Consider the following 23,977-nt stretch of genomic DNA (forward strand, 5'->3'; position numbering starts at 1 on the left):
AGCTTTATCAATCAACCTGCTGAGCCCCTGCCATTTGTTTTTCAGGATCAGTTACAGCAGTAAAGGCTCTGCCAGTGTTAAAGGAGACCACGAGTCCTGTGGCTGCTCAGAGCCTCCAACTGCCCAGGCTCACTGCAATATTCACAATTTATATTCTGCAATTCAAATACCAGCCCTGAGAAAGCACCTGCTCATGGAGGAGCTGGATTGCAGCACAGGAAGGACAAACAATGTTCACAGAGGATAAGAACAGGCTCTTACACCTTTTTCACACTCTGCTGACACTTCCCCATCTGAGAAAAAGGCACCGAGAGCACCAAGTCTGCTGCTCCTAACACACAACAATGATAACAAAAAGGGAGTCCTCCAAAACAAAGAGTCAATGGGCAATTTTATGCCAAGTTGCTTAAAAAAATACATGATGAAGTTCATTAAAACAGCTCTTAGTAAAGCTGTTCTTTCCCAGAGCACAGGTTGGTATTTCTTTAGCAAAAGCAAAAAGCACACAGCTCTGAGAGCCAGGATTTGTCATCCCAGTAACAAATCAGAACAGGGAAAGGAAATGGCTAAGAAAGAAGGCTTAAACTGTGGAAAAAAAATCATTTCAGCCAACCATGGCAAAGATCAATCTCCAAAGACTGGGCTCACTCCCTCTTTAAATCCTTTCTTTTCTCACCTTCACAAAGCTAAACATGCATCGATAAACAAATCCCAAAGCCTCTGCAAGTCTGGTTTCAGATGAGGACACACATCAACAAAAATGTGTCAGAATGTGAGGAACATACGCCACAAAACCACCCAGACCCTGCTCTGCTGCCCAGTCACCTTCAAAGAGCCTTTTCACCCCCATCCCAGGACCAATCCATAACATCTACTTGAAGACAATTACTCAAGGAAGAGTCCTAAATGCTGTAATCAATTCACAATATCTGCTGCACACACACCAGCTGATCCCCACCAGTGTCAACAGGTTTACACAGATCAGAGTGAGAATAAGATCTTAAAGTAATGAAGACTTTGTTTGGTGTTTTAACACCGTCTTCTTTAATTCAGGAGAACACAGCCTGTATCCTAAACCTTTGCTATTCCCCCTCCTCCTCCTCTTTCCCTATCTTTTTAATTTTTACTATATCCCAGACTTTGCATTTCTGTCTTTGTAGATGTATTTACCTCTTATATTTCCTTCAACTGCACTTACTGAAAATGATCAAAGCTCTTAAAATTCCCAGATGGCATCATCACAGGGCAGCAGTGGACAGAGGAGCCCAACTCTTCACACAGAATCCTGCAATATCCTGAGCTGGAAAGTATCCCCAGGGAACATCAGTGCAGCCCCTGGCCCTGCCCAGACCCCCCAACAAGCCCACCCTGAGCATCCCTGAGAGCGCTGTCCAAACGCTCCTGGAGCTCTGGCAGCCTTGGGGCCGGGCCCATTCCCTGGGGAGCCTGGGCAGTGCCAGCAGCCTCGGGGGGAAGAACCTTGCCCTGAGATCCATCCCAAGCCCTGGCACAGCTCCAGCCCTTCCTGGGCTCCTGTCCCTGCTCACCCCCTCAGCAGCAGCTTCTGAGCTCCCTGCAATCCTAAATTCATGGCTGAATCTGAAAACACATCTTTGTTCCAACAATATGCTGGAAGATAGAACCTTTTCCACCTTTTCTCTCAACCACCCCTTGCCCCAATTAAATAATGAGAGGTGCTGCCTGAAACTCCTTAATTAGCAATTTGTTAATCAGCTTAAAAATGGAAAAGAACTTCTCCAGAAAACATGCAGCTAAAAAACTAGGCAAAAATGAGTGTTTTGAAGATCTGTAGCTTTGAAAACAAGTCTGCAACTCAACCTGTTCTCCTATTTATTTGTCATGTTTCTGAAGACCAAAATGTCAGAAACAAAGAGCCTTCTCCTAAATTAACAGCTCCTTCCATTGTTTCCAGGGAGAACAGAGCCCACCTATTTCCCTTATTTATAAAAGCCACCTTTCTGCTCAGTGCTGGGGAACAACTCTGCAGTCACGTGCGTGGAGGAACAATGAGGAGTGATGACCCCAGTGGGTGTGAAAGCAAGTTCTAGTCAGAAAAGCTGCCAGCTCCATATTCCACGAGGAACATGGGAATATGAGGGACAGAGGGAAAAGAAAACATAGGAATGCAGATAGCAGTCACAGCAAATGTGAGCACCTACAAAAAGACACAGAAATGAGGGAGATCTGAGCATTTGTGAAAGAAATCATTGGAGAACTGCAGGGAAAAGGGAAGAGTGGGCAACAGCTGGATGAAGAAAGGAAGGGAAAATAAAATGAAAGGGTAGAACTAAAACACAGTTCACCCCTCCCAGTCATTAGAGGTTCCACTTTTAAGGAATCAGCCTGGAGAAGTTCACATTTTTTGGTCAAGAGTGTAAAGGATTTTGAACCTGACTTAAGCCAATATTTAGTGCAGATGGAGAATTTTCTGATTCCCATCTAAAACCTCAGGAAAGCCACCAGAAGTAGAACTACTTTCAAGCTTTTGAGGTGTTTTTGTTGCACTCAAGTCGTAGTTTTCAGTGTTTGCCAAAAAGCTGCTTGTATCAACAACGTTCACCCCTCAGTCCCTGCCTGCCATGCTTCTTCCCAGCCTTTTGGCTTACCCTACCCACCCAAAAAACAACTTGTGGGCAAAACATTCCCAGGCTTAGGAGGGCACTCTGTCTTCTGTGGCTCAGCCCCATTATCTGGTTTATTCCTCCAACCCATAAAGTGGGGTGAGAGCAATGCGGTAGGCCAAAAATCCAACCCAAAATGCTTATTCACAAAGTGACACTGCCAGGAGAGCATCCTGGGCTGGAGCAGCGACAGAAGAGAACAGCAGACAGATGTTTGTGGGAGGGACAGGGAAAAGAGGAAGGGAAGCTAAATAGAATGAAGCTGTTACATGTGGTCTGCTGTCAACACACCTGGGGTAAGGACTGCTGCTCAGAGAGCTGAGGGGGTGGGAGAGCACAGATTACAGGGATGTGGCCCAACATTTTTGCTTTAGTTTATCTCAGTTCCCTCTTAGGGATCATAAGCAAAACATTCGTTTTTATTTTATTATTTAAGCAGTAATCAAACCCAGAAACATCCATTATTCATGTTTAACAAAACAATTTAACTGAAACTGAGGTAATATGAACACAAGTGCCCAATTCCCTGTTTTCATAACCTACAGCATGTGACCTCTGTGGTAGACTTAAAGCAAGCAGTAAATCCAAATTTTAACTTTCATATACCTGCTGGCAATGCATCTTAAGCCTTAAAATATTTAGTGTTTTCTTTCTGGAAGAGCACTGAGTTAGAACAAGGATATCTTTAACACAGCTCTAAATACTTGTGCTGTAAATGTAAATGTTTGTCTTGGGCCTCTGCAGATTTCATACCTATACAGTTAAATTTAATAAGCTTGCAAATTCAGAAGCAGATTTTTTAATATATTGACAATCAACACAGTGTTTACAAATATTTATAGTATCCGTGTTTTACGTTTATTTACTTTCACATGTACATAAAATACTTTAAATATAATAATATTGCTTTAATATCCTCCATGCTAAAGAAGCTACAAGTGTACAATCTCTGCTCAGGATCTCCATGACCATCCACTGTCCTGGTATCACCTTTCTATGCAATTCCATTTCTGCCAAAAGCTTTCTTTAGAAGTCTGGCAGGAGCTTCCAACTTCCAACTCCCAGTTAAATTCTATTTATTAGACTAATAAAAAACACACACATAAAAGAGTCACATAATTTAGAGTCTTTCTGTCAGGCAGTTTCAGGCTCTGGCACAGCTCAAAACAATTAGAAGACCAGAAATCAGATTCTACCTTGTTTTTGAAGTGCACTTCAATGGGCATAATGAAGCCAGCGTAGCCAGACTCCTCCACCTTGTAGGGGGGCTCCTTGCACACTGAAAGAGAACAAATAAATGTGAACTTGGAATTCAGCACAACTTTATCCGAGCCAAAAAGGAGAACTGGGCCTCTGACAACTCAGGGCATAGTTAAAACACTGACCTTTGTGGAAAAACCCACACAGAATAAGATGGTGGCCACAGGCTTAGTTAAGAATACAAAATCTGCTCTTAGCTCCTCCCATGGAACGGAAACATAAAACACTGCAGGCCAGAGCCTCAGTGAGATCCTTCCCCTCCTGTGCACTGAGATACAGTTACATTTCTGGGCAGTCCCACAACAATGCACACTGCCAGTTCCAAGTGCCTGGCAAGGAAAGGCCAAGACCCAAAAGGTTAAACAGCACAGAAAGGTAAACTTTACTTTGATGCCCATATTTCTGAATCAAAACACTACCACACACAAGCAGGTGATTATTTTTTCCTTGAAACACTCCCCTGCACTCCTCAATGCTCATAGTTGGGTAACGGCCACGCTCCAGGCTGCTGCTTCCCCCACAGCTGAACAAACCTGAAGGGCAGGTGAGCACTGCTATTTATTTCACACACAAGGAAACACGAGGAGGAAGGTGAACCAGTTTTCTGCTAAGGTCAGAGCTGCTTACAGCAGAAACAGCAATTAGAAAAGTTAATTGCTTCTCAGAAATTAATCTGCATGTCCCTGCCTCAGTTCCCCCTGTCCCGCTATCTGGTATGGGCTCCTGCTCCTGAATCCTTCCTATTATCCATTCCAGGATATCCAACTTGAAGGATTCCAGGATCATTTCTTTGGCCATGATGTAGCAGCACACAGCAGCTGCCAGGAGAAACATGAGACCCACACAGATATTCTCCCTCTCAGGAACCGGATGCACTTGCATATAATTTATGCACTACAATATATGTAAATAAAGTCAATTAGGTAATTAGAGGAATTCAGTGCAAATCTTTTGAGTTTCTCTTAAGAATTCCAAGTAATTAATATGATTAGGAAACAGTACATCAAACCTAAAAGCACACAAATTATTTTCCTTTAATGTAGCTGTATTATCCCCACCCAGCTCTAAGCACTTCTACCATCATTAAGATGCTGGAAAGCAGCACTCCAAATGCAACTGAGAAAAAAGGGCATCACTAAAAATAACAAAAACCTCTAGACTTGCTTTAACTTGAACTTCATATAAGAACCCTGTCATTTAGAGGGAAAAATCCCAAACCAAAGAGCAGTGCCAATATGGCAGCAGGAATCTTAAGCCTATCTGCCAAGCAGCCTTTGTTCCTCTGCCACTCTATTCTGACAAATTCCAAGGGCTCCAAGAGCAATCTGCCAGCAGCACAAGCCCACCTTCAGCACCAGGATCTGCTCCAAGAGGGCGCCATCTGAAGAAACCCTTCAAATAAACTCAGGAATAGGAGAGGCATTTGCCACAGTACAACCCAGACACACCCTGGCCAAAAGCATGCTGGCATTAGGAGCAAGCTCAAGGAAGCTTGGAAAACCCAGGGACTGGGAAAAAAATACCCCGGTAAAGGTAGATGATACAGCTACTGACTGAGCAAAGGCTATGGTTTTATACTGCCAGAGGGCAGAGATAGATGGGATATTTGGAAGCAATTCCTCCCTGTGAGGGTGGGGAGGCCCTGGCACAGGGTGCCCAGAGCAGCTGTGGCTGCCCCTGGATCCCTGCAAGTGTCCAGCCTGCGGGGCTTGGAGCAGCCTGGGACAGTAGGTGGGGTCCCTGCCCATGGTAGAGGGTGGAATGGGATGGGCTTTAAGGGCCCTTCCAATCCAAACCATTCCAGGATTCTATGTACTATCCCAACACAGTTATTTGTAATAAATTAGTTACACCAGAAGACAAGAACTGTAACCTACAGATTGCTTTCAGCTCAGTCCTGCACCTGCTTATCATACATCAGTTTTAGCAGATCAGTCTAAAGGAGGTATTACCAACATAGACCAGAGTCACGCCCTTGTTAATGCTGAGCTCCTCTCAGTTCCTTTCCACTGTGGACTCCCACAAATACCCAATGTCACAGGGTGTCCTAAGGCATCCTGACTGTCCTGCTCCCAAAGCAGTATTCCCAAGAATGCACATTACAACAATTCTCACGGGCAGCTTGTATTTCCTAAAGCACTAATGCTGAAGTTTCAGTTACACAGTCCTACACAGATGTAACTGCACTGCCCCTGAGAAGGGCAATTCCTGCTCCTCCACCTCAACCTCATGAGCTCCTGCTACCCCATGCCAAGAATATGGTTAATTTTGCTACAGCGTCAGAAAACAAAATCAGAAAATAACATTGCAACCCAACCACGATGACTGCACTGGGCTTGCAGAGGGAATGTACAGCAAAGACACTATCACCCCATGGCAGCATTCATTTCTGCTGGGTTAAGGCTACATGAACAGGCACCCGAGACTAGAAATTGCAAGAATCTGCAAATCTCCATACCCATTACACATATGAGCCCAAGATTACAGCATCTCTCATGTGCTTCTAGCTTTTGCTGGCAAATTCTAACAAATCAAACCCATCTTTCCCACTGTGTAACATGAATTATTTTCTGCTGTCACATGTGTCTTGAGAACCTGCACACACTAATGCTTAAATAAGAGGAGAAAGCAGCTCACCTCCTGCCCTTTCAGCAGAAGGAAGGTCCCATTCTCCCTGACCTTCCTCAAACACAGTGGGAAAAGGTTAAAGCTGGAGTGCACGCAATGGATGTTTCGCTCCTCTTTAAGGAGATATTTCACAGAAAAGTGACAGTTCAACCCAACCTTGACTTGCAAAATGCTCTTTCATAGAGAAACCACATCCAACCCCTCTGACCTCGCTTGGGTTTTGGGAAGCTCTCGTGCAGCCGGAAGACGACGCGCTCCACGAAGTGCTGGATGTCGCACTGCTCCGGGCCCCGCACGAACACCATCCAGTCATGGGTGAACCCTTCCGTGGTCGGCTTCTTGCGCAGCTGGGCCCGGTGCCCCAGCTCCAGCTTCACCTGCACCGTGCACTGCATGGGGACAGAGGCAGGACCGTGAGCAGAGAGACACAAAACCGTGCTGGAAGGTGCTGGATCCACCCGGGAATACAACAGCCCCCATGTGGGGATCAGCCTCAGACTGCAAACCGCTGTTATCAACGGCAAAGCTGACACAAAAATAGCTCCCAGCACCATTTCGTACCTATTTTCTTCCTATTATTAACATTGCAGAGAGAGCAGCTCTACAAGAGGGATTGGTTTCTCTGCCTCACTTATCAGTTAAATTGTCAGCAAAGTCCTAATTGAGGAATCTTTATTTCTAGAAAGTGTCAGAGACAGAACTTGATGTTCACAGCTTACAGAATTCACAGCACTGACAGAAAACTCATCTTGAAACAGGAAAAATCAGATCATGAATTGGTGGTTTACGATATTCTCTAGAATATATCACTCATCAGAAGAAAATTATGTTTCCTGTATGGTTCTAAATATATTTTATTATCTCACTTTCAAAGACCAAGTTAACATATCTGCCTGTATAATGTCCAACACTAAACTGACCTAATTCTGATCTGCACTCCTGAATCCTACTCTGATCTCTGAGTACCAGGGAAGGTGTATCCCACATCTGGCTCAAAGCACAAAAATCCCATTAAATGCCTTAAAAACCAAATGAAATTAATGGTGAAAATCCACATAGTATTGCAGGACTTCACAGCCAGAAGAAAGGAAATGAATTAAACAGATGTAACAGAAAAAAGGCAAATGGGATTCAAACACAAGATAAATCAAGGAAATCTTAGAGCCACATTTGTAGACAGGGAATAACACTCAAGGTACCCAACTTTTGTGCACATTTGTTACACAAACCAGAGCAGCAGCAGTGATTCCAAACTAAACCTACCAAAATCCAGCTCCAGCACCAGGAGGCTCAGAGAAAAAGGGGCTGGTTTTAGTCCCTACCCCATTCTTCACTTCAGGCTTGAAAAAAAGTGTCTTGCTCCTCCTAGCAAGTTCCAATTACCATTGGGAGAGGCAGCATTATTTGTCATTACCTATATTATACGTTGACCTGGAGCCAAACCAAGGGCATGTTAGACAATGAGCAGGGAAAGAGAAAGCTTCCTGAGCTCCAGACAAACGTTTAGGGAAAGTATCACCCTTATTTTCCCCCTGACAAACTGCAGCAAGGAATTAATGCTCTAAAAATATTTTGCATCTCCAACCCGAGATTTTTTTCCAGAGCATGGTGAATACTTGCTGAAAATGCACAAGTGTCTCCATCTCAGCCTTCCTGTCTTTGTAAAAAGCTCTCACAGGAGGTCCTGCAGAGCACCAGGCATCAAAGCCTGACCTCCCAAATTGCAGTCCAGTTCCAATTTCAACCATAAGCCTTAACACACTTTTTCAGGCAGTTTAAATCTTTACAGCAAAATACCTTCAGCCACCCAACACATCAATCCTAAGGCTCAGGGACAAACTCATCTCATTAATTCCTTCACCATTATTGCTACAGCACTTCTTTGGGATACCTTCCTCTGCAAGTTCTCTTGGCAGGCCATTTTTTCCTGTTCTTAAGGCTTATCTACAGCAGCTCCACCTCGCTCCTGCGCTAAGAACCAAGGCCCAGGGCCGGCTGCTCTTTCATGTCGCATTAAGGGCTGAGAAGAAAGGCAAGGTGTGCTTCTCTCCGAGCACAGCAATCCCTCCAACGCTGCAAAAGCATTACGTGGAGCCAGCCTGCCGAAATCCTGAGCTCACATTGGAGTGTGCCTGCAGGCCTGCTTTATCTGGGATGCTTCCCACAGTGTTCACATCCCCTGAGCCAGGCTGTGCCGCAGCCTCACGTTATCGATTCCATAATTACCCTTTAAATCCTGCTACTGTTGCCAGTTACTACCCCTCTCCTGAGAAGTGCAAATGACTGTCAGGCTACAAAATCTGCCTTTCCGAGTTGAAACGGCTGAGAAATTGGAGCTGAGAACCAGATGGGGCTGTGTGGAAGAGACCGAAATTAAACATAAAAGAGAACTGTTTAACTGAGAGTGAAAGTTGTACTTGCTGCACTCCTCACACCCTGCTCCAATTAACAATCGCTGTGAATTAAGCCAAAAGTTGAAACACATTTGAAAATAAGATCTCCCAACACAACCAGCATCCAAAGTTGCTCCACCGAAAATGGAGGGTTTTTTCCTTTTTTTCCAAGCGTGTCTCTCAACAAAGGGAAATCAGGATCCTATTCAAACAATTTGTAATAATACAAAGGAGCCTGCTTTCAACTTCTCAATAAACATTCTGAAGGCTGCTCTGGTTTTTGTTTGATGTGCTAATTGCCTGAAAGCCATCAGCAGCTCCCATTCCCGCTCCTCCGGGTGATTATCCGGGATAGCGGGGCTCGTTCCCGAACCTCAGCCCGGGAGGTACCTGTTACCCGCTCCCCGCACACAAAAGGCTCCCCATCCACATCACCTCAGGTAAACTTCCCGCACGCATCCTGGAACCCCCCGGGCCGGCAGGGACTCTCCCGGTGGCATTAACCCTTCCCAGCGCGGCTCGGGGGGGGTCGCCCCGCCGGCACCTCCCTCCCCGGCAATAATCCCGGGCAGGAATTTGCGGGAAATGCTGCTCACGCCCCCCGCCGCGGGCGAGGCTGCAGCGGCCGCCCACGGAGGGGAGAGGGCTGAAACCCCCCCAGAAGGGTGTGGGGAGGTGCCCCCTCTCAATGGGATTGGGGAGGGGGTGTGACCCCCACATGCGAGGTGGGAAGGCGGAGTCCCCATTAAACGAGGGGTGTGATGTGCTCCCCAAAATGGGACTGGGGAGATGATGTAGCCCCCCCCCCACCCACAAATGGGGTGTGTGGAGGAGGTGTGTCCCCCAAATGTGGGGTGGGGAGGAGGTGCCCCCACAAATAGGATTGGGGAGACGTGTTCACGCAAAAGATGCAGGAAGGAGGAGGTGTGCCTCCCAAATGGGATTAAGGAGATGTGTCCCCCAAAAGGGGAGTGAGGAAAAGGCGTGAACCATCCTCAAATCGGGGGTGGGAAGGAGGTGTAACTCCCGAAATTGGATTGAGGGGATCTGCCACCCCCAAAAGGGTGTGAGAAGGAGATGTGCTCCCTAAATGGGGGTTGTAGGGAGGAGGTGTGTCCCCACAAAGAAGTATGAGGAGGACGTGTGCCGCCCAGAAGGGACAGGAGAGGAGATGTGCCCCCGCAACAGGGTGTGGGAAGGAGGAGGTGTGCCCCCCAAATGGGACTGACGAGGAGATGTGCTCCCCAAAAGCGAGATATGCTCCCCCCAAGTGGGATGGGGAGGAGGTGTGCCCATTAACGGATGTAGGGAGGACATGTATCCCCCCCCAAATGAAGGGTATGGAGGAGGTGTGCCCCTCCCCAAAGAGCGTGTGACGAGGATATATACCCCCGCAAAGGGGGGCGATACCCCCCAGCCCCCCCTTCCCGACAGGGGCGCCCCCCCATTCAGGGCCCCTTTCCCGGGGCTCCCTCCCCTACATGCCCCCCTCTCTGAGGGGGGGCGGCACCGCCCCACCCCTCCGGCAGCGCGGCGCGGCCGCTCCCCTCACCTGATTGTCCATGGCTGGGCACAGCAGCGCCGCGGGCCCCGCTCGCTCGCTCCCGCCGCCGCGGCGGTTTCGCTGCCCGGTCGGCGGGGCGGGGGGGAGAGAACCTCTTCCCCTGCTCTGTCCACGAGCGAAGCCGCTCTGTCCGTCCCCCCCACCCCCCTCCCCACCGCCTCGGCCGCCGCCTGCTCGGTCGCGGCCCCTCACGGCCCCGCCGCCCGCCTCATTGTGTGTCACTCACAGGCAGCGCCAGCCCCGCGCCCGCCCCGCGGAACCGGAAACCGCCTCAGCGCCACAGCGGCCCCCGCGCGCCGCCAATGCCCGCGCGCCGCACGCAGAGGGGCGGGGCCCCGCCCTCCTCACTGTGATGGACAGGCGTATTCACCAATGAGCGGCGGGCGGGCTCTAAAGTGGGCGGGGCTATGGGCGGGACCAGTGCTGTGGGTCAGACGGGGGGCGGGAGCGGGGTCTGGCCGCCCCTCCGAGCCCCGTGTGGGGCGATGCGGTGGCCGCTCCGCTCCGGCTGCTGTGCCGGTGCTGTCCCCAGTTCTGTCCTCAGTTCTGTCCTCGGTTCTGTCCTCCGTGCTGTTCCTCTTAGTGCATCACCAACACCGGGACCAGGCGTGTGGGCCTCGCCGTACGCTCCCGGCCGCGGCATCCCGCCCCTTCTGCTCCCATCCCGCCCTCGTTCCACGTTTCCCCGACGGTGTGTTAATTCCCGACACAAATGAGGTGGGAACAAGGGCAAACGAGGGAAGCCGCAGGTCCCGATGCGGTGGGGTCGGTTGCCCGGGATGGCCGGGCAGGGCTCGCCTTGTTCTCCGCAGCCTCACTCTTTCCTGCGCCTTTTTTCTCTCTGTCCGTCTCTCCCTCACGTTCCCCCGTCTCATTTTCCTCCTCCTTGTCTTTCATTTTCCCTCAGTGCTCCCCTTTTCCTCTTGCCTATCTCTCATTTCCCCTCAGTTTCTCTCATTTGCTCTTGTTCTCCCCCTTTTTCCCTTATTCCTTTATTCTCCCTTGTTCTCCCTCATTTTTCCTTTGCTGTCTCGTTTCAATTGCCCACACTCTCATTTTCTTTCAATTTCTTTCCTTTTTCTCTCAGTCTCCCTAATTTCTTCCATCAATCTCCCATATTTTCTCTGATTTTCCATTTTCCCCTTGGTGTCTCTCCTTTTTATTTCTGTTTTTCTTCTATCCCTCTTTCACTCTTTTCCCCTCGGTCTCCCTCATTTCACCCTCAGTATCCCATGTTTTCTGTCATTTTCTCCCTCAATCTCATTTTCTTTCAGCATCTCTCCTTTCCCCCCACTCTCATTTTCCCCCTCAGTTTTTCTCGTTTCCCCCCTCATTTTCTTTCCTTTCCCCCCTCAATCTCCCAAATTTCCTCTCAAATTTCCATTTTCCCCTTGTCTCATGCATTTATCTCCCGAGTCTCCCTCATTTCCCTCTGTTTATCTCCTTTTCCCTTTGGTCTTCCTCTCTTTTTTTGCCCCTCAGTTTCCCTCATTTTATGTTTTTCTCCTTTTCCCCTCAGTCTCACACATTTCCCCCCTCAGTCTTCCTCATTTCTCCCCTCAGTCTCACACATTTCCTCTCACTTTCCATTTTCCTCTCATTCCCCTCATTTTTTCCCTCAGTCCCCTTAATTTTGCCCCTCAGTTTCCTCTTTTCCCCTCACTCTCCCTCATTTTCCCCTCATTCTTCCCCTTAGTCTCCCACATTTCCTCTCGGCTCCCATTTCCCCTTCACTTCCCTCATTTCTCCCCTTTGTCCCTCATTCCCCCACAGTTCCCTTCCCCTTCCCGCCTTCCTTCCCCCTCTCCCCCCTCTTTCTCTCTCCCGGGGAGAGTTTTACCCTTTTTTTTTTTTACAGTTTTACGTGACAAGTTATAGCTCTCAATTTTGCCAGCCCTATAGGAACGTGGGACTGATCTTTACAAGTGCAATTGGTGACTGTTTCCGAGCAAACTCGCTCAGAATTTTTCTCTGTGCAACTTTCTTGTTTGAAATAGTTTGTTGATCTCTGCGAGGCAGCAGAAAAACCCCGTGTTAGCCAATAACTCTGTGTGTCGCTGACTGATCGCCACAGGCGAGGATTAATCGGTTCCCAAATCGTTCTAAAGAGCCACTTTACCTCATCAACCTGATAGAGGATATTAGCAAAGCAAAATGCTTAATCGCTTCAGTTAACAACAACAACAACAAAAAAGAGCCTGATTTGGGTTCCTTTAAATGCTCCAGTTTTAATTTTCCATGTTTCTGTCTGATGCAGTCCCAAGAGACATCTCCTTGGACAGTCCCTTTTCTTCTCCATTGAGAAAGGGCCTCTTTCTCTGGGAGTTCTCATTGATATCTTTAATTGTGAACATTATTCCCATGCACGTGACTCTTGGGTCTAAATCTTTTTATTTTCTACCTCCCCATCTTGGCTATTCACTCACAGCCTCATCACAGTCCTTGGTGGTTACGTGCTCCCAGGGCAGAATATTTCCTGGGAATGTCTTCGTGTTTCCCAAGTTTTCTCTTGCTCTGCTGAATTTCCACCTTGTGCAAGAGACGTTGTTCAGACACACCAGACCCTGAGCTTTTTCTTGAAAAATTGCCTGTTACTTCCTCTGTTAGAATTTGCCTTTTGTTTTAATTTCCCTCAATGGCAATTTTCCCATGCCTTCATTTTTGCCCAGCCTGGTGTTAATGGTTGTTTTTGTGCTCTCCCAGTGCAGGACACAGCTGCCATCCCACTTCTGCTTGGGTCGCTCCTCCAGCTTTCAGGGGCAGGATCTGAGCAAGAATTTGGACACTTCCAAGATGGGAAACCCAGAGCCAGGTGCCTCAGCTTCCACATGCACTCTGGCAGCCCAATTATTGGGCATTAAACCACATTTTTACTGAACGATTTGGGGTGTCCCATTTAGGGTAAGCACCACCTGGTGCTCCAAGCACTCTGCTGGGACAACAAGTTTGGAGCTGGACTTTGCTGATCCCTGTGGATCCCTTCCAACTCAGGATATTCGATGAAGTGGCGTGAATGGATTATTTTAAAATGTGCTGGGGTGGCTCTTTACATTCAACTGTGAAAACACTCAAGGAGAGAAATTCCTAGAACCAGCCTTTGCTCAGCTAGCAGTTCCCAGCCTGAACCGTTTCCAGCGCAACCGCTGATCAAACCTATCCCGATTTTCTTTTCAAGCTCCCCTCAAAAAGGAAAAAAAAAAAAAAAAAATCACAGCCAAGGGTAGAAAATTTGCCAGGCTCTTTAGGAGCGTGTTGGGAGTTTGGGGTGCTGGGGATGCTGGAGCCAGCAGCCGTCCAGGCTTCTCCAAACTCCTAATTTTGCAGGGAGATCTCAAGCTAACGAGCTGTCAGCCGAGTGCCTTCGCACCCGAGGCAGCCGTGGGCTGAGCTCCTGGTTCTTTATACCTATTCCAGCAACTTCTGGGCTTTGCAATAAGCGTCTGCAAATCCAATTAGCGTCTTTCTTTGTGGCACTGGATGCTGGCAGAGATCCGCTGTGCTGCTGCCATCTACAGTAGGGCCAGTGCCAATGGATAAGAAACAGCCCTATTTGCATATTCAAATATGCAAATGAGACACGACAGCTCTCCTTCATTTTTGTTTGGGTTTTTTTATTTTTTATTTTTCTTTCCAGAGTCTTGCCTCAAAGATCCTTGTCTTGGACTGAAAGGTGTGTGTTTAATCTGGCTTGGCCTATGGTAGGGGACCATGCCAAGGGCTGGTTCTGTCCCGTGAGAGTTGGGGATGATGGAAAATAAAGTGGAAAAAAGACTTCGCACTGTGCTTATCCCTGCCTTGGCCAGGGATGGGAAAGATTTCGGGGGTGTTTTCCCAGGTTTCAACCCTGGGAAAGGACAACATGTTCTTTCTCTCTCCTGCCTGTGCACACCATGGATACTTGACAAGCCAAATGTGGCTGTTCCTGGGGAGTGTGAGCAGAGGAGGCAGCAGCAGAGATCAGATGAGTCCCGGTGCTCCAGTGGGGAAAATCCTGACAGAGCAGCCCAGGTGACCCCGCAGTCACCAGACTGGCAGAGCCCACCCCAGCTCTTGGGATGATCTGAGGAACAGGCAACTGCAGACCAAACTGCCCCTCAAGGTACCTCTTCCCTCCCCTGTCTCCCTTTCTCTGCAGGAACACAGCACTGACCCCCTCAAACACACACCCTTCCCAGCAGCCCCTCCAGACCATCCTCACACAGCCAAAAATGCCTGAATTTTCAGCATTTTTCAGCAGAAGTTCTTTCCTCTAGGTTTAGCATCCCTCACTACGAGGTGGGCTGTACCTCAGCTGTATATTGGCTGCAAGTCCCTGCCATGGATTTGTATGTCTGTGCTTGTGGCTTGCCCTTCCTGCCTCTGGAGAAACAAGTTTGTTTCACTGTTTTTCATCATTCATTATTATTTTCTCATTACTAATTTAGTTGTAGCCTTCCCTGCTTCCACTCTTGCACTGAAGACCATGACTTCTGTGGTCAGTCTGGGCCCTCAGTGGCTTGGACACCAGCCAGGGAACAAGCAAGGCTGATTCCAGCACAGAAAGAATCAGGCAGTGCAGAAATATTATCATCTTGTAATAGCTCTAAAGTGTTTAAAGATTTGGATAAAAACCTCACATTTGAGCAGGATTCCTCTGAGAAAATTCACTCTGCCACTTTGTGTCCATGTGCAACATGCTTGAGTGGAAAGATCCTCAGATTCTGATGTCAGTGACTTCACTGCCTTCTCTTCCATCTGCAAAAGGATTACAGTGGTCTTCACCCACTTCTGCAGAGCAGATCCCATGAGCCAAGTGCTCTGTGGTGTTCCCAGGATGAGCAAATCCGCAGCTGAAACCCAGGATTGGTGATATTTAAGTAAGAAGGGGCAGAGATCTTTCTCCTGCTATGAGCCACGGCTTTGCCAACCACAGCATCACGTCCTTGTGTGCAGCCTCTGAAAATGCCCCAAATCCTGAAGCTGGGTTTCTCTGGGGGAGCCTGGGTGCTGCTCTGCTCTGTGTCTGGCACAGGCTCACCTCAGGGTGACAGGGAGAAGCTGGGAGTGAGGTGAGTGAGGGCTGCAGCCGCGGCAGCTCCTGGTTTGTTAATCAACACTGGCATCCCTGCAGGGAATCCTGTGCTTGTTTCAATCAGCTGAGAACCCCAGCAGTGTTTATTCTTCTAAAAAGTTATTTTCTTTTGCCTGTTGTCTGCCTTCCCCTTCTGCAGTTCACACTCCACACTGCAGCGTTCACAGAACATATTTAACACTGGTGTAGTGTAGCAAAAGCCCAGATTGTTAATAACCAAAAACTCTGATTGCCAAAAAGATACTCGTAGCAACTACTAGCTGCATCTGGGAAAAATTACAGACAGCTTGGAAATTCTTTGGTTCCTTATTAATGAAGGACTTTGTAAAAAAACCCAACCCACACTGTAATACAGTTTAGCTTAACTAAGTTCTTTTGTGCCCGAGGAAAATCTAAATTATAGCATGCTATAGCTACTGAAAAACGCAGAAGGATTTAAATGTACAATAACCCTCTGAACCATAAGGAAGAGGGAAAATTTTCTTAGTAAGCAGGAACACAATGAGAATTTATTTTATTCTTTCTGGGTATTTAGTGCTGGTGAAAAGAGCCAGATGAATAGACCCAAACACGTCACGTCCCTTGCAGATGCAACATGGGCAGCACAAGCGTCTTCAAACTGCCCCGCCAACGTGACCCAGTTCTGAATGAGCAGCACCAGCTTGCTGGGGGAGAAAGGAGCCTGTCACTATTCAGCCCCTGACCCCTCTGCTCCAGGCTGTTAATGAAGGGGCCTCATTAACACCAAAGGTGAGCTTGGCATTATAATGGGCTGCTGAAGTGACACCCATCACTCCTCCATGCTGGCTATTGAGGTGATGGCACCTTCCCCTCGTGCTCTGCACACAGAGGTCAGCTCTGGCCAAGTGATGGAACAGCCTGGTGCTGCCAGAGCTGGCCAGACCTGCCACAGGGAGAATTTCACCAGCTGGATTTGTCCCAGGCTAAATACAAACTGCTGGCACAAGGACAGCTGGAGAAGATGGGCCAAGGCACCTCATGTGGCCACTGGAGCAAACACAATCGTGGGACAATAGGAGGGATGGAAATACACTGCTGAAATCGGTGTGTGCTCTGCACAGGGCTGCTTTTGGCTGCTGCTAAAGTCTGAAAAGTGCATGCTGAGAGGCTACTTTGTGACTGGGGACTGTCACCCTCGACAGGACAACCTTTAGGTCACTGAAAGATACCAGATGAGGGAAAAAATCACCTGAAAAATAGAGCATGACAGAAAGAGATCAGTAGGGAAGTCTGACCAGCACCAAAGAGCCTGTTCTGAGCTGTGTTCTGGGTTGAAGAGCTCAAATAGTGAGAAGGAATTGCTATCCCACATTGCCTGGAGCAGCTGTGGCTGCCCCATCCCTGGAAGTGTCCAAATCCAGGTTGTGTGGGGCTTGGATAGTGGAAGGTGTCCCTGCCCATGGCAGGAGTGGGTCTGGATGGGCTTTAAAATCCCTTCCAAACCAAACCATTTCATGATTCTACAGAGGCAGAACCTCTCCCAAGGCCCTCCCAGTGCTTGGAGTTTCCTGGGGCTCTAAGGTGGCAGTGCAGTGGCTGCATACTCATGCTTGCCCTGGTTCTGAGCATCCTGAGCTTTTCTCATGTTGTGTGGAGCCTTCTCCTCTTGGGTCTGGTGTTTCTGCTGTTTCCAACTCCAGTAATTCATCCTGGTGGTTCTGAGAGCCACTGGCATTTTCCAAGGGCAGTGGATCCCCAGCCTGGTGGTGTGTGATGCTCTCTGCACCCAGAGCAGACTGTGAGACAAAACCAGAGCTCCTGGAGCTGTTTCTCAGAGCCTGTAGCCTTCCAAGCCTCAGCCTGGAGAAAAGGAGGCTCAGGGAGGACTTCTGGTTCTCCACAACTCCCTGACAGGAGGGTGCAGCCATGTAGGGGTTGGGCTCTGCTCCCAGGGAAAAAGGGACAGGACAAAAAACAGCCTCAAGTTGGTCCAGGGAGGATTTAGGTTGGATATTGAGAAAATTTCCTCACAGGAAGGGTTGCAAAGCATTGGAATGGGCTGCCCAGGGCAGTGGTGGAATCACCACTGCTGGAAGTGTTCAAAAAACTTTTGGATGTGTTCCCTAGGGACATGGTTTAAGTGGTGGTTGGACTCAATGATCTGAAATAATAGTGATTAATTCTGATTGTATGAAATTATTAAGAATTTCTGTCTTTTTTTGGTGGATTCTGGGTCAGCTGCTCCCATGGCAGATTCCATTAAAGTGTTTTTCTGGTGTAAAAAAGAGCTTTCCCCTGTCTGCACAGCAACTGCAGGAAGGTTTGCCAGATATGCAAATATATTCAAATGAGCTCTGCTCTACCTGGCTCAGGTACATCCCAGCTCAGATAGTGCCCCACGCTGCAGCGAGGGCAATGCCAACGTGCAGTGACTCAGGGCATTTGGCTGGCCCTGCCATGCTGAAATTCAGCCCACTGAAACTTCAGCTTTATCAGTGCCATCGTTACCTGTGAGACAGGAGCTCCCCTGATTGCAGCAAAGCCATTTTTTAGCAGCGTGGCACATCTCAAACACCCCGGAGCTGGATTTTGTTGCATAAAAGCACAGCCAGTGCAGTTTCAAGGGAGTCAGGCTGGGATATAAAGTGACAAACACATGTGACAAACACTGTTTCGACCAACACAGGGAGCATTCAGAGCTGTCACTGTGGAGGCAGAGCTGTAACAAATTCCTTCCCTTTGTTACTCACCCATCAAATCAGCCAGGTAATACCCTCCCATGAGTGAAGCCACTGCACTTATAAAGTTATAAACCATCAATATTTGAGCTGGGTGAAGGATACAATCAATTTGGGCCCATTTTACTCAGTTTTGGAAGTGCGTTCTGCAAACTCTGCAGGTGCAGGCCGCTTGGTTTGGGTGCCTGGGCATTTTTATAGGCCAGGAGATCTATTTTAAAGACGTGTGAAATGTGTCACCAAACATCTGACATATGTGGGAAACATATTCCTGCACTGTCTGGGCAGTGTGTGAGGTCACTGGGGAACAGCTTGAAAACAGCAATCATTTGCATATGGATATAGAGTTATTTATTTGGTGACACCGTCCCAGGGGAGCAGGGGCATGGCCCAGGTCTCTGTAGGTCACAGGCAATGTCAGGGGTGTTGAACTTGTGAGGAGGAAAATTGTGAGGGCAAATATAAATGGCTGAAGTGTTTGTGCCTGGAAATTTTTATTTGATCCTTGTAAAAAAAGTTTTGTGGAGGCTAAGAGGCATAAAGAGGAAAATAATGTTATTTTTGACCCTTTGCTGTATGATATTTTAATCACTAAGAGTCACAGAATGTCCCAAATTGGATGAGACCCACAAGGATCACGAGTCCAACTCCTGGTCCTGCACACACATCCCAACAATCCCACCCTGTGCACCCCTGAGAGCATTTGGCTTGGAAGGGACCTTAAAGATCATCCCATTCCAAATCTTAATTGGAATTAATCTATATCTGTGTCTGCCTGTAAGGATGGTAAATGTTATCTGATGTTACATGGGTAAATTGTGAAGCCTGATAAGATGATTCATGATGAACAACACATGCAACTTGTTGCCATTTTTGCTCTGTTTCACAGATTTGGGGTTGATTTCACTTGTCAGTGCTCTGGTGGATGTTAATACTTGGCAATATTAGGATAGCAAACAGCAAAATCTCACATATATTAATTCCTGCATTTTCACACGACAGATCTTCATTGATTAATTTTTAAATTGGTCCCAGGAAGCACTTAGTGAGATATTGCAATTTGCACTTTATTGGCATTACATGGCACTATTCCTTGCTCCAGCTCAGCAAAATATATTCTTAAGTGTAAGTAAGTGCCATCGATATCAATGGAATTATTCATATTCTTAAAATTAAACATATGCTTAAACATTTCAGGGAGCTGAGACAGCTGGTCTCTTGTTGAAGGCCTATCTAAATAAATGCAGCATCTACAGCAGATTGTGAGATTTATAACCCCATGCACAATTTAATGATGGATATTTCAGCATTTCAGGTAAATCTTTGCCTTTTGTTAAATATTTGTGTCAAAGAAGCGAGGTGTGACATTTCAGTACAGTCCAGTTTTGTGTTTGAACACATCTGTGAAGAACCTCTGCAGAACTGAGCTCATGAATAGGGACAGAAGCGACTGAATGTTCATAGAAAGTGAACAAAAAAAAAAAAAAAAAGAGAAGTGGAGACCGACCCTAATTGAAACCACGTTTTGAGCTGTAATGGGAAGGCACAGAAAAATTAATCCTTCCATTTTAGGTATTTTGATAGCAGCCATTAGTGCAGAGTTGAAGTTATTCAAACCACTTTGCCAGACAGAAGGGAGCTGCTTGTTTTTCTTCTGCCAGCAGCAGTGAGAATGTCTTCCCAAGTGGAACCAAGCCACGGGGGTTTATAGAAACAGCTGAAGAGATTATTTGATCTTTTGATTAAAACCTCTTTTTTTGGTCAGCTGGTTTATTTGCCCAGGTAATGGCTGTGCTTCTTCTTCCCCACATCCCTGGCCAAACCCAGGCCTGTCTGTGGGTGCAGCTCAGACAGAAGGACACAGGCAGGGACCTCGACACTCTGCAAAAACAGTGACAGAGAATTCCCTGAATACAGTGACAATATTCCCTGTCAGCTAGTCAGGACCTGACAGCTTCCACCTGTCCAGAGCAGCCACCAATATCTATGAAATCCTGGAATTTGTGGTTAGTTTTGTCTTCTAAGAAAAGTGGACAGCAAGGATGTAGGGAAAACAGTGAGGGAAAAAAAAAAAAAAAAAAGAGTATTTTTCTTAGCAGTTGTGAAGTGGGTGGGACAGGACTGTCAGACCCCAACTTGGAAATCCTGTGTCCAACCTCAAAAGTTCCACTGAGAGTTGAAAGGACAAGACTTTTTAAAGTAATAATTCCTGGAGCTTATCTTTTTCCTTCCTGGGTTTCTCAGCCCTTTGTGTTCCTGATTTCAAACTTTTGACTGCGGACATGGGAGATTAAAACTAAACATAAAATCAAAGCTGAATCAATGTTGGTTTCACATGACTCCAGCAGAAGGTTCTTTAAATCAATCCTGAAGATTGCCAGGGTGGCACTACAATCCCAGGACAGTGTGACATCCATTCCCTGTTTCAAAACTACCCTGTCCTTTCTCTCCAAGACACTTAACAAATAAAGATCTTTTCCAAAAGGCGTAAGCGACACTCCAGTGAAGCAATTTTCTTTTCCTGGCATTGTTAGGAGCGGGGACTGAGTTATTATTAATTACTTTTGCATTATTTATGCAGGTCTGTGAATGTGCAATATCTTTTACAGATAAATCACCCTGCCTTGAAAAGTTTCCAGTGTGCCAGCCAAATCCTGGGAATCTGAAACAGCAGGAGGCAACTGGTGCAGCAGAACAGGTAGATGTTAATCCTTGATGCTGCAGGACTGGTGCCTTATCAACGTTTTTCTTTCATTTGTTTTGCAATTGCACCAAAGAGACTCAACTGATGCTGTTGTTTCCCAACCTCTTTAATCTGGCATCAGCTGACAGGAGCAGCCTCCATCCTCTTCTTTATTCCTGCTCCTTCTCTTGCCTCTCCTTTTTGTGGTTTATGCAGCCACTTGGAGAACCAAAGCAGGGAAATGATGTGGCAAAATTAAGAAGAGGTTTCTTTGTGGCCGGTCCCAGCCGGGCCCCCTGAGCACGGGGATTTTGCGTTTCCTCCTGCCCTGCCCGCTGTCCTGTGCTGAGCTGGTGTCACACCCGTCACACTCACAGGGCCGGGGCACAGGGAACCCTCACAACTCCCCAGGGTGTGGAGAAGGGGCCACTGCAGCCTCTCACCCCCCGAGGAGTTCCCCGTTCACTGTTCTGGCCATCCCTTCGTCCCCCTGACAGCTTTTAGGGGTGTTTGTCAGCTCTGCCGCACAGACTGCAGCCGTGGCTCCCCGGCAGGAAGGACAGAGCATCCCCAGCAGCTCAAGGACATTTTGGAGGTGCAAACCCAGCCTCACATAGCCGTGTGCAGCCCTGGGGATGCCCAGACCACGGTCACAGGCTGCTTTTGGGGCTGCTTTGCTTTCTCAGGCTGCAGCCCTGCTCGATGCAGGAGGCCCAGCCTCGGGCACTGCCGCCCTTTTAAAGCTGCTTTGTGGGTTTCTTTTCTTTTCTCTCCTTTTTTTTTCTTCTTTTCCCCAGGTTCCCAGGGCTGGGGATTCAGCTTCTGGCCTCATCCAGAAATCCCCGAGGGTTTCAGATCCCCACGAGGCCTCTCAATGTCTTGATCTGCTTGAATAGGCATTTTTAACGCGGCCCCGGCTGTCATCGGGGCCTGTTACAGTCACTCAACTGCAGCAACATTGTTCTCCCGGCAGCAGCGCCGGGGACACCTCCCTTATTTCCATACTGCACGGGGGGATTTGGCCACTGGGCCGAGCATCCCACCGGGGCTCGCTGGCCGGAGGTGGCCAATTAGCCCCGCTCGCCCCCAGCCCAGCCCTTCATCCCCCCGGCCGCTCCCAGCATCTCCAGCCCGCGGGGCTGCTGGCGCCTGTCCATCTCGGCGGGTCCTGCCGGAGGTGAAGGTGACCCCCTTTTCCTGTGCCAGGGGCTCCCTGGCAACGCCGCCTTTTCTTTGGAAGCGGCCTCCTCCACCCCCTGACGGGGCTCGGGGCTGTGAAAGCCCTGCTGCACTTTTGAACTTGCTGCCGGCGCGTTCAGTGGCTGCGCGGGGCAGCGGCGGCGGCGGGGCCGGGCCCAGCGGGGACCCGGTGCAATTGCCCAGAAGTTATTAATAGGCTGGGGAAGAATGTGATGGGCCGGGGGAAAGGGTGAGGAGGGGGGAGAGAGGCAGAGAGGGTCAGCGAAAGGGAGACGGGGTGATGAGGGGAGAGGTGGGAGTGGTGGCACGCAGGGGAGACAAAGAGATGGGCACCAGGACGGGCAGACAGGGCCATGCACAGGCTGGAGATGCGAGTTCCCGGTGCTCTGCACCTCGTGCAGGTGTCTGAGGAGTGGCCGTGCTGGAGGAGAGGTGTCTGACCGCAGTGCTGGGGGATGGAGAGAACAGAGAGGCCAGGCCTGGGAGTCCAGTCCAGGGCAAGGCATCCCTCTCCCGGGATGAAATATTGGTGGGGTTCATGAGCCAAATTTGCCATCTAGTGGCCCTGGGGACTATTGCAAAGGAAGCCACGAGGCAGCCGCGGCCGTGGGAGAAGGCACTGCCGGTCACCTTCTCCGCAGAGATAGAATCCAGCGTGCTCCTGCTGTGGCTTTGTTCACAGGGGCCCAAAAATGGTCAATGGAGTGACATTACCTTTGTGTGGCTGCGTTGCAGGGAGCCATCCTCAGCCACCTGCCAGGCTTGGTGCTCACCGGTGACAGTCCCTGCAGGCTGCACCAGGACCCAGACCCACCACAAGGCTCAGCTTGTCACTGTGAGCAGCAAGGTTTAGGGAACATGAGAGTGTCCTATGACTGCGAGAGCAACAGTGGGGACAACCTAGAAAGTACATCACTCTTTCTCTGAGGCTCTACACCTCTTTGTTCCTGCAAAGGTAATGACATTTTTATCTAATGTCATAGAATCACAAAATCCCAGAATCTCCAGAGCTGGATCCCTCAGGGATGATCAGTGCAGCCCCTGGCCCTGCCCAGACCCCCCAACAAGCCCACCCTGAGCATCCCTGAGAGCGCTGTCCAAACGCTCCTGGAGCTCTGGCAGCCTTGGGGCCGGGCCCATTCCCTGGGGAGCCTGGGCAGTGCCAGCAGCCTCGGGGGGAAGAACCTTGCCCTGAGATCCATCCCAAGCCCTGGCACAGCTCCAGCCCTTCCTGGGCTCCTGTCCCTGTCCCAGAGCAGAGCTCAGCCCCTGCCCCTCCGCCTCCCCTCGGGAGGAGCTGCAGCCCCCGAGGAGCCTCCCCTCAGTCTCCTCTGCTCCAGCTGAACGAGCCAAGTGCCCTCAGCTGCTCCTCAGAGCCTTCCCCAGCTCCGTGTCCCTCCTCTGGACACTCTCCAACAGCTTTGGATCCTCCTGATCTTGTGGTGCCCCAAGTGCCCCCAGCACTGGAAGTGAGGCTGCCCCAGTGCAGAGCAGAGCGGGACAATCCCCTCATTCAGCCAGCCTCATTCAACCATCCTGGCTTCTTACCTCGTCCTGCCCTCAGACAACCCTTCCAGAAAGTTACCTTTGTGGCCTTTGGAGATTCAGAGCTGGGGAGGAACAAAGACCACTGGGGTTTGAGGAAGGGGAAGAGCCTGGGGTAGGGCACCTCAGGACCTGGGCCAGCAGAGCCTCTTTTGGGCTGTCACCCAGGATTTCTCTTTATAAACAGCTCTCCCTGGGTCAGAGAGAGCTTTGGCCACCCTGTCTATGGCAGTGACTGGCAGATGAGAGGATGTGGTGCAGTCAGAGAAAAAAAGAAGGGCTTCAGTATAAG

General features: G+C 48.9%; 1 protein-coding gene across 2 annotated transcripts in view; it reads right to left on the reverse strand.

Annotated features, from left to right (window-relative positions):
* The window catches only part of MLLT1 (MLLT1 super elongation complex subunit), a 32,259-nt gene extending 21,625 nt beyond the window's left edge, over nucleotides 1–10,634 (reverse strand). The window contains exons 1-3 of one of the 2 annotated variants that reach the window (XM_005531247.3): nucleotides 10,476–10,634; nucleotides 6,739–6,919; nucleotides 3,839–3,921 (exon numbers count right to left, since the gene is read on the reverse strand). In XM_005531247.3, coding sequence (XP_005531304.1) covers nucleotides 3,839–3,921; nucleotides 6,739–6,919; nucleotides 10,476–10,487 — 276 coding nt within the window. In that variant the 5' untranslated portion in view covers nucleotides 10,488–10,634. Of the gene's footprint in view, nucleotides 1–3,838; nucleotides 3,922–6,738; nucleotides 6,920–9,358; nucleotides 9,506–10,475 lie in introns of those variants that run through there. The other variant, XM_088067752.1, reaches the window with a different exon arrangement.
* Between the last annotated feature and the right edge of the window lie 13,343 nt (nucleotides 10,635–23,977).

The sequence above is a fragment of the Pseudopodoces humilis genome, chromosome 28, assembly GCF_049639895.1.
Source record: "Pseudopodoces humilis isolate 2021_Gansu_Grassland_sample_001 chromosome 28, ASM4963989v1, whole genome shotgun sequence".
Classification (NCBI taxonomy): Eukaryota; Metazoa; Chordata; class Aves; order Passeriformes; family Paridae; genus Pseudopodoces; species Pseudopodoces humilis.